The sequence below is a fragment of the Trichomycterus rosablanca genome, chromosome 2 (genome assembly GCF_030014385.1).
Source record: "Trichomycterus rosablanca isolate fTriRos1 chromosome 2, fTriRos1.hap1, whole genome shotgun sequence".
In the NCBI taxonomy this organism is placed as follows: Eukaryota; Metazoa; Chordata; class Actinopteri; order Siluriformes; family Trichomycteridae; genus Trichomycterus; species Trichomycterus rosablanca.
The window spans coordinates 36,390,599-36,404,276 of NC_085989.1; the positions used below are offsets into that span (position 1 = coordinate 36,390,599).

At 35.8% G+C, this 13,678-nt stretch overlaps 2 protein-coding genes across 2 annotated transcripts; one reads left to right on the plus strand and one right to left on the minus strand.

Moving 5' to 3' along the window:
• Positions 1-150: 150 nt before the first annotated feature.
• Positions 151-9,470, minus strand: clptm1l (CLPTM1 like). The gene is made up of 17 exons (XM_062990795.1): positions 9,132-9,470; positions 8,933-9,027; positions 7,380-7,569; positions 6,261-6,406; positions 6,077-6,155; positions 5,888-6,005; positions 4,419-4,513; positions 4,222-4,306; positions 4,021-4,124; positions 3,460-3,525; positions 3,285-3,335; positions 3,088-3,170; positions 2,962-2,996; positions 2,807-2,862; positions 2,287-2,331; positions 1,148-1,263; positions 151-1,063 (listed from the first exon to the last, which is right to left on the minus strand). Exons 1-17 carry the CDS (start codon positions 9,288-9,290, stop codon positions 979-981), a joined length of 1,608 nt encoding a protein of 535 aa, XP_062846865.1. The 5' UTR covers positions 9,291-9,470; the 3' UTR covers positions 151-978.
• A 1,087-nt stretch (positions 9,471-10,557) lies between these two features.
• Positions 10,558-13,507, plus strand: snrpd1 (small nuclear ribonucleoprotein D1 polypeptide). The gene is made up of 4 exons (XM_062990796.1): positions 10,558-10,666; positions 11,265-11,341; positions 12,420-12,611; positions 13,330-13,507. The coding sequence occupies exons 1-4, from the start codon at positions 10,653-10,655 to the stop codon at positions 13,404-13,406; spliced, it is 360 nt and encodes a 119-aa protein (XP_062846866.1). The 5' UTR covers positions 10,558-10,652; the 3' UTR covers positions 13,407-13,507.
• The last annotated feature ends 171 nt before the right edge of the window (positions 13,508-13,678 follow it).

Sequence of the window (13,678 nt, forward strand, 5' to 3'; positions counted from 1 at the left end):
TTCCCTATGTTGTCAAGATTTCAGGTAAAAAAAATAATAAGATAAAATGTCTTATCTAATAAGATAAAAGGTGACATTTGTTTATTTTCATGAATACAATGTGCATGTAAATATATGAACATAAAGTTATTTGCAAAGACAACCACACTATTCCAGAATTCTATGGTTGGTTTATTTAGCAGAAGAAGCATTGTAACACATGCAATACATTTTTGTCTCTGGTAACTCTGATAAGGTTCAGAGTATCAGAATAGTCTTTGTTAGTCTGGTGTGAAATAAACCAAAATCACTGTTACTGCTAAATTACTAAAACTGGTTGCCTGTTGTGACAACCCCATCAGTTATTCATGACATTTTAAGTAAATAAAAATAACCTTTTTATAAATCCACAATTTACAAAAAATTAACCATTTAAATCCATTTAAACACTTTAGTGGAATATGATACACAATTCTTTTCATTCTTAGTCAGCAGTTTCACCATTTTTCCTTCTATACTGTATGTGTATACAGCTTAATCACATCAACTATAGTACATTTGGCACCAATGTGACTTTTTTAAAATACTATTTCAAAAAGATATTATCATACTCCTCCAATGAGCAAGCTTGTATTTTTTGTTATGATTAGATAAACAAGAAGGAATATGAATAACAGGCAAGTACAGCAGGAAATGAGCTTGGAATCAGGAATGATTTAAATTATGAAACTGGATTTACAGAAACAACTTTGGATTTACTTCCAAATCACATTAACAAGTTACCTGAATATACCAGTAATGATCTCACCTCATATGAAATATTACATTTCCAACTGAGGAAACAAGATCAGTTTTAACTCGTACCATTAGACGGACACAAATATTAAGCAGGTGTATGAAACACATTTTAGTCTCCAGTTCTAATGTCTGTTTGTGCCCACACTGAATGGTCTTTTCCAGTGGATTTTAAAAGTGTGCCGATCTGATGCTTTGGTGAGCTCATTCTTTGTGGGCTTTCCCTTTTGGTTCCTCATCATATGACACACCGTACTCGTTCACTCTGGTCTTATCAACAGGATAGAGCCTTAAAAAAAACATAATATTTTAGGTGACTTTTTAAAAATATGTTATTTTAAATTTGTATATCTAAAATGTTTATATTTCTCACCATCTCTGATATAGGTAAATAATAAACACAGCATCATCCCTGAAGCAGGCAAGTCGATGAGAGGTTGGCATGGTGATTATAAAGGCAAAGACGTCATCGATAAATGTGTTGAATGCCTGAAGATTAAAAACAACTATATCAATATTTCTATATATATTCCAACAGTGAAAATATTTATGAGTTTTCTTCCATTACTGTTATAATCTTTTAATGAAAAGGCATAAATGTTATCAATATTTATTAATCATGGTCATGGTAAAACTACCCTGGAAACTAGGTGCCAGTCCATCAAGAGTATCATAATCATTCACATTCATTGGGAGGCAGATAAAAAACAGAGTAACCAAAGGAATCCCATGCAGACAGTTGGGTTATTATAAACGTTCTGTTATTAAAAATGTTAATTCTTTGGAAAATGAAATATTTTACTGTAGTTTCAGTATCCATGTTACTATGCAAGGTGTGATGATAAATTACATAAACCGCAAATCCAAACCATACAATTTTCATTTCATTTTCATGTTTTACCATTGCTTTCTCCTGGTCAGGGACACAGTGTATCCGGTTTCCCCAGAATCACTGGGCGCAATGCAATAACACACCCTGGCCAGGATGCCAATCTATTGCGTAGCATGCATTGCTTCCCTGAGACATTTACATTTACATTTTCGGCATTTAGCAGATGCCTTTATTCAAAGCGACTTACATTACAGTTACAGTATACAGTCTGAGCCACTGAGGGTTAAGGGCCTTGCTCAAGGGCCCAACAGCAGCAACCTGGCAGTGATGAGGCTTGAAACAGCAACCTTCTGATTACTAGTCCTGTACCTCAACCACTAGGGTACGGCTTGCCTAGTGACAACACTGCAGGTCAATAGAACCCTTGATGCCTGAATAGTGAGTTAGTGCAATTTACTGCGGTCATTTTACAGAGCATCTACAGTACTCTTTTTAAATTACAAATCCAAATCCAATTTGCCCAAAGGTGAAGTCACTAATATGTTGTATCACCTTAAATAAAACAATGAATTTCTCTAAAACTACCACAAAACTGTCATTGTGTTTTCTTATCAATCAATTATTTTGTAAGTGAATGGTTAATAACATGACCTTGCTTGCAAAATATTAATGTCACTTACCTTGTACATAAAGGCCTTCCAGGGTAGATGAGCCACAGATTTTAACTGTTTAAATTATAGTAAAAAAAAAACAAACAAAAAAAACATTTGATTAGTGGCGCACTGCTTGAAAGCCATGAATAAATAAAGTTAAATAAGGAATTGATAAAATGGTGCTGCACTGAGTTCAGTACAAGAGCCCTAATAATTTTTCCAAAAGAATACTTTAAAAAACTTGTACTACATCCACCTTAAACTCAATAAATCAGTTATTAAAATTGCAAAATTTCTTTACATTTCTATAAATTAATCTTAATGATGATCACTATATCTGGTTATTAAAAACATAATTTACCACTTTTGATTAAACTGAGATTTAATACTGATTGACCTTATCTGTTTTAATTTATTCTACTATAGGTTTTCATTATCTTTAAGCCATAAAGAAATAAATATTTGATTATTAGAAAGCATGTAAACACATTTTTGCTTAGTATTGCTAAAACTAAGGATATCCTGTATTTTCATACGTAATTCTAACCTTGTAGTTCACAAAGAGCTGAGGTAGCATGAAGAGGAATCCAAAAGCATACACTCCTATTTAAATAAAACATAGAATCAAATTTATAATGCATTACGTTATGTTTTAAATGCATGATATACACATAAAAGGTCTGAAAACACCATAAAACTTACCATTAACTAAACTATTTATTACCCAAGAGTACCAGCTGTGAAGAACAGACAATTCAGCATTAAATGCATAAGAAACCACCAAACATGCTCAGAATATTAGCAGTACAGGTAGAGACACCACTGTACCTTTTGTACTTCACAAATACAAGAGCATAAATTGCACCACCCACACATAACGGATACAGCAGATAGGACAGGTATTTCATTGCCTGCAGACAACAACCAAGATTCAGATGGACAAAATTAGACATAAAAGTAATTTTCAACAAAATCTTTAAAATACATTTTAATTTAATACTGGTATAAATATAGAAAAGTCTAACCAAACTGTCATATTCCTCTGTCCTTTTCTCAGATTCATCAGATTTTCCAAACTAAAAGACACATTTTGACAAAATAAAAGACACTTAGCAGTTTAACTAGGTAATGCAGGTCTGCAGACAAATTTCACATTACTGTGCCCTATTACATAGTAGAAGGGAAGTCTAAAACACTCACCATGAACGTTGGAGTAACACTCTTCCATATAATAAAGATTTTGAAGGCTTTCTTTACTTTCCACATCTGTAAAAGGCATACATTTTAATAAAAAATGCTTATTGTATTACAGCAAATGCACAGATTGCATGATGCAGACAACAGTCTTGGGGTTTGTTTTGTGCATGTACTAACACTTTATTAATTATTATTATTAATTATTATTAATTATTATTATTATTATTATTATTAATGTGTTGTTAAGCCAATTCCAACTCCTGGCAACCAAACAGGTTTTTTTTGCTCTAGACAATCTTGTTTTTTGTTTGGATTTTCAGACATTTTGTCAATTTCAGTTTTTCATGATCTGTTATACAAACCCCATTTCCAGAAAAGTTGGGACATTTTGTATAAAGCAATAAAAAACAGAATCTGAGATTTGACCAAATTCGATGCCTACAACAAACTCAAAAAAGTTAGAAGAGCCATGTTTACCACTGTGGTAAACTGTGGTTCTGTGGTTTTCTACACTTTCACTGAGATCAACACCTAGTGCTGGTGTGTTGGAAAATTTAGACATACCTCAATCAAAGAACCAATTCCAGCAGGAATGAGTACGAGTAGGCTGGTCTGTTCATCAAGCAGATACAGGAAAATTACTATGGTACTGAAACATCTCCACAGCACTACAAAAAACACATTGGTATTAATGTCATTTAATTGTTTTAAAGTTTCAAACGTGCAAAGCACTTTAGTATAATGCAGTGTTTTAAAAAATGTCACCTGCTTTGCTTGACATTCCAACCATGCTTTTCTTCTGTTTCCAAAAGCTGATGTCATTTTTAAAAGCCAGGAAATCAAACAAGAGCTAAAAAGTAAAACATATTCAATGTCATTTTTCATTAGTAACTATAACTAAACACTTTTCTTTGTCCACATTAAATATAATAAAATATAAAACATAGTTTTAATTCACTTACATGAAAGGCAGCAACAAAGAAGGTCAGGCCTAAGAAGTAGAGATTCGTGTCCACAAATATACCCTTGATTTCATCTGCATCCTTCTCGGTAAATCCTACAACACCAGTTATTTATATAATTACATTGACATTTTCCGTATTTAGCTTAGCGTAATTTATCCAAACAGTCATTTATGTAATTACTGTCTGTATTGTCAGTTACAGCCCTTTAGATAATGAAACATATTAACTTTTACTATGATTTGCCCAGGTTTTTAAAAAGGCTGAGAGGAGCAGTAGTTGTATATAAAAAAGCTCAAGGCATGAAGAAATTTCTTATCTGCAAACCTTGTGAAGTTATTGTTGCTGTACATGGATGTTCTTATTAAAAGTGAATTACAAAATTTGGCATTTATTTATATATATATATATATACAGTGGATTTAAAAAGTCTACACACCCATGATAAAAGTTTGTGTGATGTAAAAAAAAAATCAGACCAAGATTTCCACCTGTAATGTGACCTAAAGTCTGTAAAATTAATTTGGAAAACAAACAAATTGTTTGGAGTGGAAAATAGTAATAAACAATTTAAACAATGTGTCTACATAAGTGTGTACTTGGTCTTATAATTAGGGATGCAGCTGTGTTCAGAATTAACAAATAACATACAAACTTATGTTAAATAGTAGTTAATACCTGTCAACAATTAAAATGACTCTGATTAACCTTATATATTGTTCAGCTCTTCTAGTAGGATTGTATGTACTTAGTTGCATCTTACAGCAAAAGCCCTCGTCCGCAAAGAGCTTAGAAAGCATTAATGGGATCTTACTGTTGAAAGCGATCAGTCAGGAGAATGGTACAAATAAAAGCATTACATATACCATGGAACACAGAGAAGGCAGTGATGAAGAAGTGAATAAAATATGCCACAGTGACATTAACAAGAACTGAAATGATTAAAGGACAAAAAGAAAACTGGTCCAGGAGGCTGCCAAGAGACATACAGCAACATTAAAGTAGCTGCAGAAACTTCTGGCATGTACTGGTTGTGTACAACTCCTCTACTGTGTTCTTCATATGTCTGGGCGGTGGGGTAGGATGGCAAGACAAGTCTTTTCTTACAAAGAAAAACATATGAAACCTTCAGGTGTCTGCTAACTGAAGATGAAAAGGAATTTCACCTTTTAGCAAGACAATGCATCCCTCCTGAATCCAACTGAAAATCTGTGAGGTGACCTGAAGAGGGCTGTGCAGTGTGCACACAAGATGCCCCCACAGTCTGACAGTCTGGAGTGCAAGCTAAAGCAAGTCAACATATGCCATGCTGATAGACTCCTACCCCAAAAAAATGATGCTGGCATAAATTAGTTTAAATGTGTGCAAATCTAAGCAGCCCCATTATTTTTAAGGACAGTGGAGACTTGAAGCTGTAACTAAAGCTGTAATTAAAACATCTGGACATTCAGATAAATGGTTTTGCTTACCAAACTGCTGAAGCGAAAACACCGCATCCTGCATGTGGGTCCAGAAGCGCAGTTTACCCAGGGCTATAGTATCGTATGAAATAGTTAGAGGCATTTCGGTTGTGCTGCTGTTGATTTCCTGCAAAAGACATTTCATGTCAGAAACTTGGTGTCATAGACTATGTGGTGTGTAATCAGTATATTACGTACCAGTAAATCCTTCACTCTGTTACTCAGCTCATCTATAAACAGCAGAGGCAGGTACTTCATTGTCTTTCCACGCTGATATCTATAAAACAAAAACATGCCAAGGGGAAAATACATTAAGATAAATGTGATGATAAGTTTAATGTTTGATACAATGTTTGAGTTATGTTAACTTGAGAAAACTCACACTCTCAAATAACGGTGTACGTCACTAGGTATCCCTGCTCTGTCAAACAGGAAGTTTTCAGCCACAATGTTCAGCGTGAGACGGGTGCGCCAATGGGACACGGGCCAATCCACCTCAACCTTACCATCCGCACTTTTTGACTCCTGCTAATGGACAAATTATAACAAATGGACAAATTATAATGTAAAGCATTTATTAATACAGGATTTCAAGGATACTAATGACCAAATCAAAGTTATATTAAACATATGCCCCATATAATACAGCTACAAGGAAAATATCCTGTGTATATCCTTTGGGATTAATGGCAATTCAGCAGTTGTTATTCATATAATGAACTCTTGACTGTTTTATTCAAAACATACTAATAGACAAACATGTTCTGCAGTAAATGAAACACACAAACTTTTTATCTATACATTAAACTGTATGTGTGGGCAATGTAGCCAAAATCCAAACTCCTGGTTTATATGATTTTCTTTCTTTATTTATAGTATTAGTGATTTTATATATACTACATCATTATAGTCATTTTTTCAGAAGAAAATGTTGCTAATGTTATATTTCTATATATTATTTAGCCAAAAGCATGTAGGACAAACTCGTTACTAGGAGTGAAGTGCCTCACCCATTGGCAACAGGTGTATAAAGTCAGTTCTATACAGTTAATTACATGTTTTCACTGTTGTGGCAGCAGTTTGAGCAAAACGCTTTTCTATGTCTGTATAAACAAAGCAACCGTAATAAAGACATGGTTAGACAAGTTTGGTATGCAGGAAATCCAAAGGCCTGTACAAAGCCCGGACATTAATCCCACTAAAAACCACTGGGATAAACTGGAATATCCATTTAAACCAGGCCTTAGTCCTTACTGCTTGATCTCACAAATGGTCTTTTGACTAAATGGGCATACGTTTTTATACACACTCCACAATCTTGTAGAAAGCCTTCCCAAAAAAGTGGAAGAGTGTCTGCAAGGATATTATTACTATAGCAATAACTGATTAATGGGGACTTATTTATAGTTTAAAAAAAGAATAGAAAAAGGAAAAAACACGAGAATCATTTATTGTTCAACGAATACCAAAACTTGAGGGAAAAAGGAAAAAGGTATCTCACCCGAGGTAGCTCCTGGCCTGTAATAAGGCTGACCTCAGCGGGTTTGGGCAACATGTATGTGGTGAGCTGCGTCACTAAATGCACTTGACGTGGATCCTGCCATGGTGACATTCCAGCCTGGTGTACAAACACCATGGCATACAGGGTTCCATTCTTCCGTGTCTTTTTTGGCAAAGACACATTGATTAACCTTGAGAAAGTGAAAACTATTTCATTCACACCCCCATCTATCCACAGGATAATACAAATACTGGTATAAACATAACATTTATAGATACAAGACAGTCATGCATTCTGCAGACCTAGCCCCTCTGCCCTGTATTTGACACTTATGCAACCAATATTATAGCTCTTGGAGAACTATTTTTATGGAATCCTCATATTAATAAAAGCATTCAAAGCCAGAATAAAGACTAACATGTTTGACAGGGCTTATTACGAGAGACAGAAAAAAACTATACTTTGACAATTTTTCTTTGTTGTTAAAATATTGTTATTTGCTGTATTGTGTTAAATTTTTCTCTAGATTTTTACTTTTTATTCCCAATCTAGTCAGTGCAGATTTTAACATGTTCTTTATGTCAGTCAGAAACCAACCCTTGCCATAAAAGTGGTTTGTAAAAATGGGTGAATGAATAAATGAATGAAAAATAAGTCATCCGAATATAGTAGTTTTCATGGTAGTATTTGTTGCTGTTGTGTTTTTTGGCTCAGTCAGATTTTTAAAATCTGAATCATATTCCTGTACATCTGTACATCCTGTAACAATCTGTTCCCTTTTTGATTTTGTAATATACAAGCTAAAAAAAGCAGTGATGTACAACGATGTGACTTTAGCAACTCTCTTGTGACAGCATACAGCACAGCTTTACTGATCAGTATAACCTGAAGGACCAAAACCTTATTACTCACTCACTCACTTAGCTTTTCAATGGGCGTAAGGCACACAGTAACACCCTGGACGGGGCATCAGTCCGTCGCAGGGCAGACACCCATTCACCTATAGGGCAATTCAGTGTCTCCAATTAACCTGACTGCATGTTTTTGGACTGTGGGAGGAAACCGGAGCTCCCGGAGGAAACCCACACAGACAGTGGCGTAACTACAAGGGGGGGCCCTCCACGACATGAACTCAACCAACCACCTTACTGTCCCCCCCATTGGCTGCACGTATTATGCATGTATAGCCAAACAGGAAATATATAGCAAACACTGATATTTATGGAATATAAATATACATACATATATGCAATGAAATTTGTTGAGGGGGCCCAACATTTTTTTTTGCACTGGGGCCCATGAGCTCCTAGTTACGCCACTGCACACAGACACGGGGAGAACATGCAAACTCTGCACAGAAAGGACCCGGACCGCCCCGTCTGGGGATTGAACCCAGGACCTTCTGGCTGTGAGGCGACAGTGCTACCCACCGAGCCACTGTGCTGCCCCAAAACCTTATTAGCAGACACATTTTTAATGCCAGATTATATTTAATGTCACACCGCCTAGGCCTAGGGGACACCAATGCTAACAATCAGATTGAAGAGGTTTACCTCTCAAATTTAGCATGCACATCAAAGTCCTCTTCTCTGTGGATAAGACTGTGGCCTCCTTCAGCATTCGGCTGCAGTGATGTGTAGATGCTTAACTGTAAATTAAATTAAAAAAAAGAAACAGACCAGGTGTTCAAGTTTTCTTTCAGTGTACATATGAACAATGGCGCTATAATGAAAGGGTTAGAACGAGGCTCACCTGCAGTCTGGGCTTTTCTGAGAGGTAAGGGATGATGCAGCTGTCACTTTTGGGATTATCACAGGGCTTCGTATAAACTATACCGAACATGACCCAGCACGTGTGCAGCACATACACTATGAATACACCCACAATAATGGTGGTCAGAGAGGTCTTCATGCTGACAGTTTCAGCTCTTCCACTCACTACCTGACTTTATTATAAAGCTACAGACACACGACGTGCAATAATACTGATCATTGGTGATCTTGTCTTTCCACACACAGGCGGGATTAAACGATCAGACCAGTTTACTCAGACATTACTGTACTATTACTACTACTGCTGCTGCTGCTGCTCCATCAGATTCTGACACGTAGAGTTTAAGTCCCAGAGCTTTACACTGATATCCCACACATCAGCGCTCAAAAAACGCACATAAACCTCAATAAAGTTTCTTCATACTCCATTTTTGTACCCGACTCCTCCATATAATATTTATATGAATGCAGCATACAGAAAATTTCGAATATGTTACATTTGAATCGGTTTCTGATCAGGTTGTATTATTTCACAATAAGCAAAGTACTTCCGCGAACAATTTCCTGTAGGCGGGTTGCCAGATGTAGTTCTTTTATGTTAGGGTTGCCTGATAAAATCAAAGTCCTCTCATTAAAATGTTTTAATGTATTTTCCACAACCCGTCGTTATTATCAGTGTCAAGGTTTGATTCCGCCACAATTTGCACAAGTGAAAAAAAGTGGTCGATCCACCACCTGCATATTTTGAAAGGTTTAACCCGAGGGAATTAAAGAAAACACTGATTTAGATAGTAATTACTTTGGGACAGTTAACTAGCTCACGTTGGTCACATGTAGAAGCAAGTAGGATTTTAATAAGAGGGCTTTTATTTACAGTTATAGTTGGATTAAAAGTTTACATCTATTTGTGAGAAACGTACTTTCATGGCATTTTGCGACTGTTCTTTTTTTCTGTAGCTGAATGATTGGAACACAGACTGTTGTGCCCCAACTCTGGTTTTCTCGATGTGATCAGCAGATTTTGGAATAGGGGCTTTTAATGTGCTTCCCAGCCCACAGCAAATTACAGTTCCAATAGTAACCAATTTATTGCAGACTTTTTGTAATTTATTGCAAACAGTACAATTGCAATTTATTGCAGACAGAGGTCTGACCATCCTGACAAATTTCTGCTCATTATTATAAGGTTTACAAGAAACCTCTGTTTTTGTGTGTGTTTTTTTTTTTTACGTAAACAGTCATATTGGCCATTTTTAATTAATACACAGTAGTCACAGATTATAGTCAATCTTTCACCCAAAACAGGGTAATTTAATGTTTTGCGTTTGCGGGAAGTCAATTACACACACATGACCGTGCATGTTGTGTATACGATAGTGTATCCGTTTTGAACCGGAAGCAGTTCTCTGTGTTTCGCTAGCGTTATACGAACCATTGTCGTTAGCGCTACAATTTTTTGCTTTACTTCGGTAGAGGATTTGCCTTCAAATTCACTGCCATCATGAAACTAGTGAGGTAAGCAAATTATACACGACTGTATTAAATATTTACTCTGATTATGTTTATGAAAATATGCACCGACTTGGCGGATGCAGTTAGATTGTAATTAGCTGCTAACAGGCTAACCGCTAGCTTGTGTTAGGCGGGAATGAATGAATGAATGAAGGGGCAAACGAAATACACTTAATAACCCATCTGTGTAATTTATATACATACATGCTTACTTTATTAAAGCTGAACGTTTAGTATATGTATCTATTATGTGAGAAATAAAGCATTAAGAGAACTGAGTGTTGTACCACTGCTGTAGCTGCTAGATAGGCATCATATGGTTGCATTATAAAACACACGTTGTGCATGTTACATGGTATGCAGCATTACGTACATTTTCTTGACCAGCACACTGATTTGTATTTGTAAATACGTGTCTGTGTTGATCAGCATCACAATTAGCAGAAAGCTACTCGTATGTAATATTTGGTACCAGTTGCTTTCTGTGTACAACACATCCATGAACAAACAGTCTAATGCAGAGTAATTAGTGCAAATGTTTCCAGGATCAACATTACTTCTGTTACTTGTAGGTAAATGACCTGCTGTCTCTTCTGTTTAGGTTTTTGATGAAACTGAGCCATGAAACGGTTACCATTGAGTTGAAAAATGGCACCCAGGTCCATGGCACTATAACAGGTAAGTTTCTTCTCAGTATCTGTGCTGTAAAACCAAAAAAAGTTTGGTTAAACTGTTTGCACTTTAGTGTGGATTATTAGAGCTGTGCTAGACCTTCAGGAAACAGTGCTGTTATCTCTATACTGGGTGTAACTTCATATAACTTATTTTAAATGGGACTAAAGAGAGTAAGATTTCATAAAGAAAACATTTGATTTTTATTTGAACATGGACAGAGTGTGTAAATACAAAGTGCACCATGCCAATGGAACAGTGGTGGCTCAGCAGTATAAGCACTTGTCCAGCAATACAAAGGTGACCATTTACATTTGTCAATTAAAAGGTGAACCATCTTCTGATCACTAGTCCAGTACTGTAACAACTGAACTACCACTGTTGCTATTTTAAATCCCACTTTGGCCCAGTTGCCACTGTTCTATTAGGCAAGGCATTTAATTTTCATTTGCTTGAATTGCAATTCTGTCCCGTTTGTAAGATGTTTCAGATGATTATGTAAATATTCACATGTATTGTGATAGAATTTTGGTTCTTTTACAAACCTTTTATCCAAGCTTAAAACAAAAAAAACCCAAATGGGGTGATGTTTACATTGTGTAAAAAGCTATTAACATCCAGTCACATACTGTTTTGTACTGGTACAAAAGTTTTGTCAGACTTTTCATCTGCATGAAACATGGTCATTCATTCACAAGCCACTTCACCGACTGGCAAATTTATGACTGTCAAGGCATGTGGAGTGAACTTCATCGGACAGGTTGTGGGACAAAGTACCAGGCTAGGGAGATCTGTCTTTGAAGAGGATATAATGTTTTATAGACATTTCTTACATTTTGCTGCATATATATTAGATTTACATGCTAATTCGAAGGTCATGCAGGCTAATAGAATTGTAGATTTTGTTTAATTAACCAATGGGTCGTGCACACATGAACTTGCCCTAGCACTGTAAGTTTTAAAACAATATTCACAGTGCACTAATTGAGTTTGTTTATAATTTCAATTTGTTTTGCTCTCAACTTTGAGGGCAGGAACTAGAGTGAATTCATGTCTGCTCTTGTCATTTTGTTTATTTTGTCAGGTGTGGATGTAAGTATGAACACCCACCTTAAAGCTGTGAAGATGACCCTTAAAAACAGAGAGCCTACTCAGCTTGAGTCCCTGAGTATTCGTGGCAACAACATTCGCTACTTCATCCTGCCAGACAGTCTTCCCCTAGATACTCTGCTGGTAGACATTGAGCCCAAAATCAAGTCAAAGAAGAGAGAGGCTGGTAAGTACAGAAAGAGATCAGTGCTGTTGGAATGTTTAACACAAATTATAGTTTCACAGCTGTTGGTGGTTGTCCATGTTAGCTAGGCCTGGTCCACGCTAGCACAACTTTTAAATAATCTTAGTTAAATTGTTAAAGCAATATCTGTGGTGTAACTAGCATTATAACTGCAACATCAAAACAATAAAGTGGTACTGACATCATGGTAAATCATGGCTTATATGCCTGTGCATGCTTGACGTACTATTTTCTTTTCCATCAGTAAATAGTAATGTGGCTTTCGAACAAAATGACTGAATTTTAGTGTGACCAAAAAAATACTTTTACAAATTTTTTGTTATGTTGTTGTGTACTAAGCTGAAGTCAGTTAGCAAAACATGTACTTTGCTGATCTAAAACATTTATTCGACTTCTATATGTTCTGGTATTTGCTTTTAAAATGTTTAAATGGCTACTGAGAGGCTGCAGCTTAATGCATTATTTTATATACTGTTCAAAGTTACTATTTTATACTCAAATAGTTTTCAGAATGCTCAATTAAAAGAAAAGCTGGATTTGATTTCATGTCCTAAAATATAGTATATTGAAGTAAACCACTTTGCCCTTGCTTGTTTGTTGTGTTTTTAATAATAGGATTACAAAGTGTACAAGGTGTTAAATGGAGAGCTTGTAGCCCATGTTAATGCTGTCTGTTTTTTTGTTTTTTTTGTACTTGCAGTGGCAGGTCGTGGCCGAGGAAGAGGAAGGGGACGTGGTAGAGGAAGAGGACGTGGAAGAGGTGGACCAAGGAGATGAATCTCATAAGCCTCTGTCCTTTTTTGTGTACAGGATTTTTCTTTCATTTGAAAATATTGAGTCACTTTCTTTTTTTGTACAATAAACTTCATTGTTTAGAATTTTTTGTCCAAATCTTATTGGTGCTTTACTATTTGTGTGTAGTAATATGGTGAGGGAAAAGTGACCTGATGAAAGTCAAGTCAGCTGTATCAGATGTGCTGAAAGAATGTACATTAAAAACCTAACAATCAGAAATTAGTTGGAATTAAGTTGGCATTCCAATCTGTTTT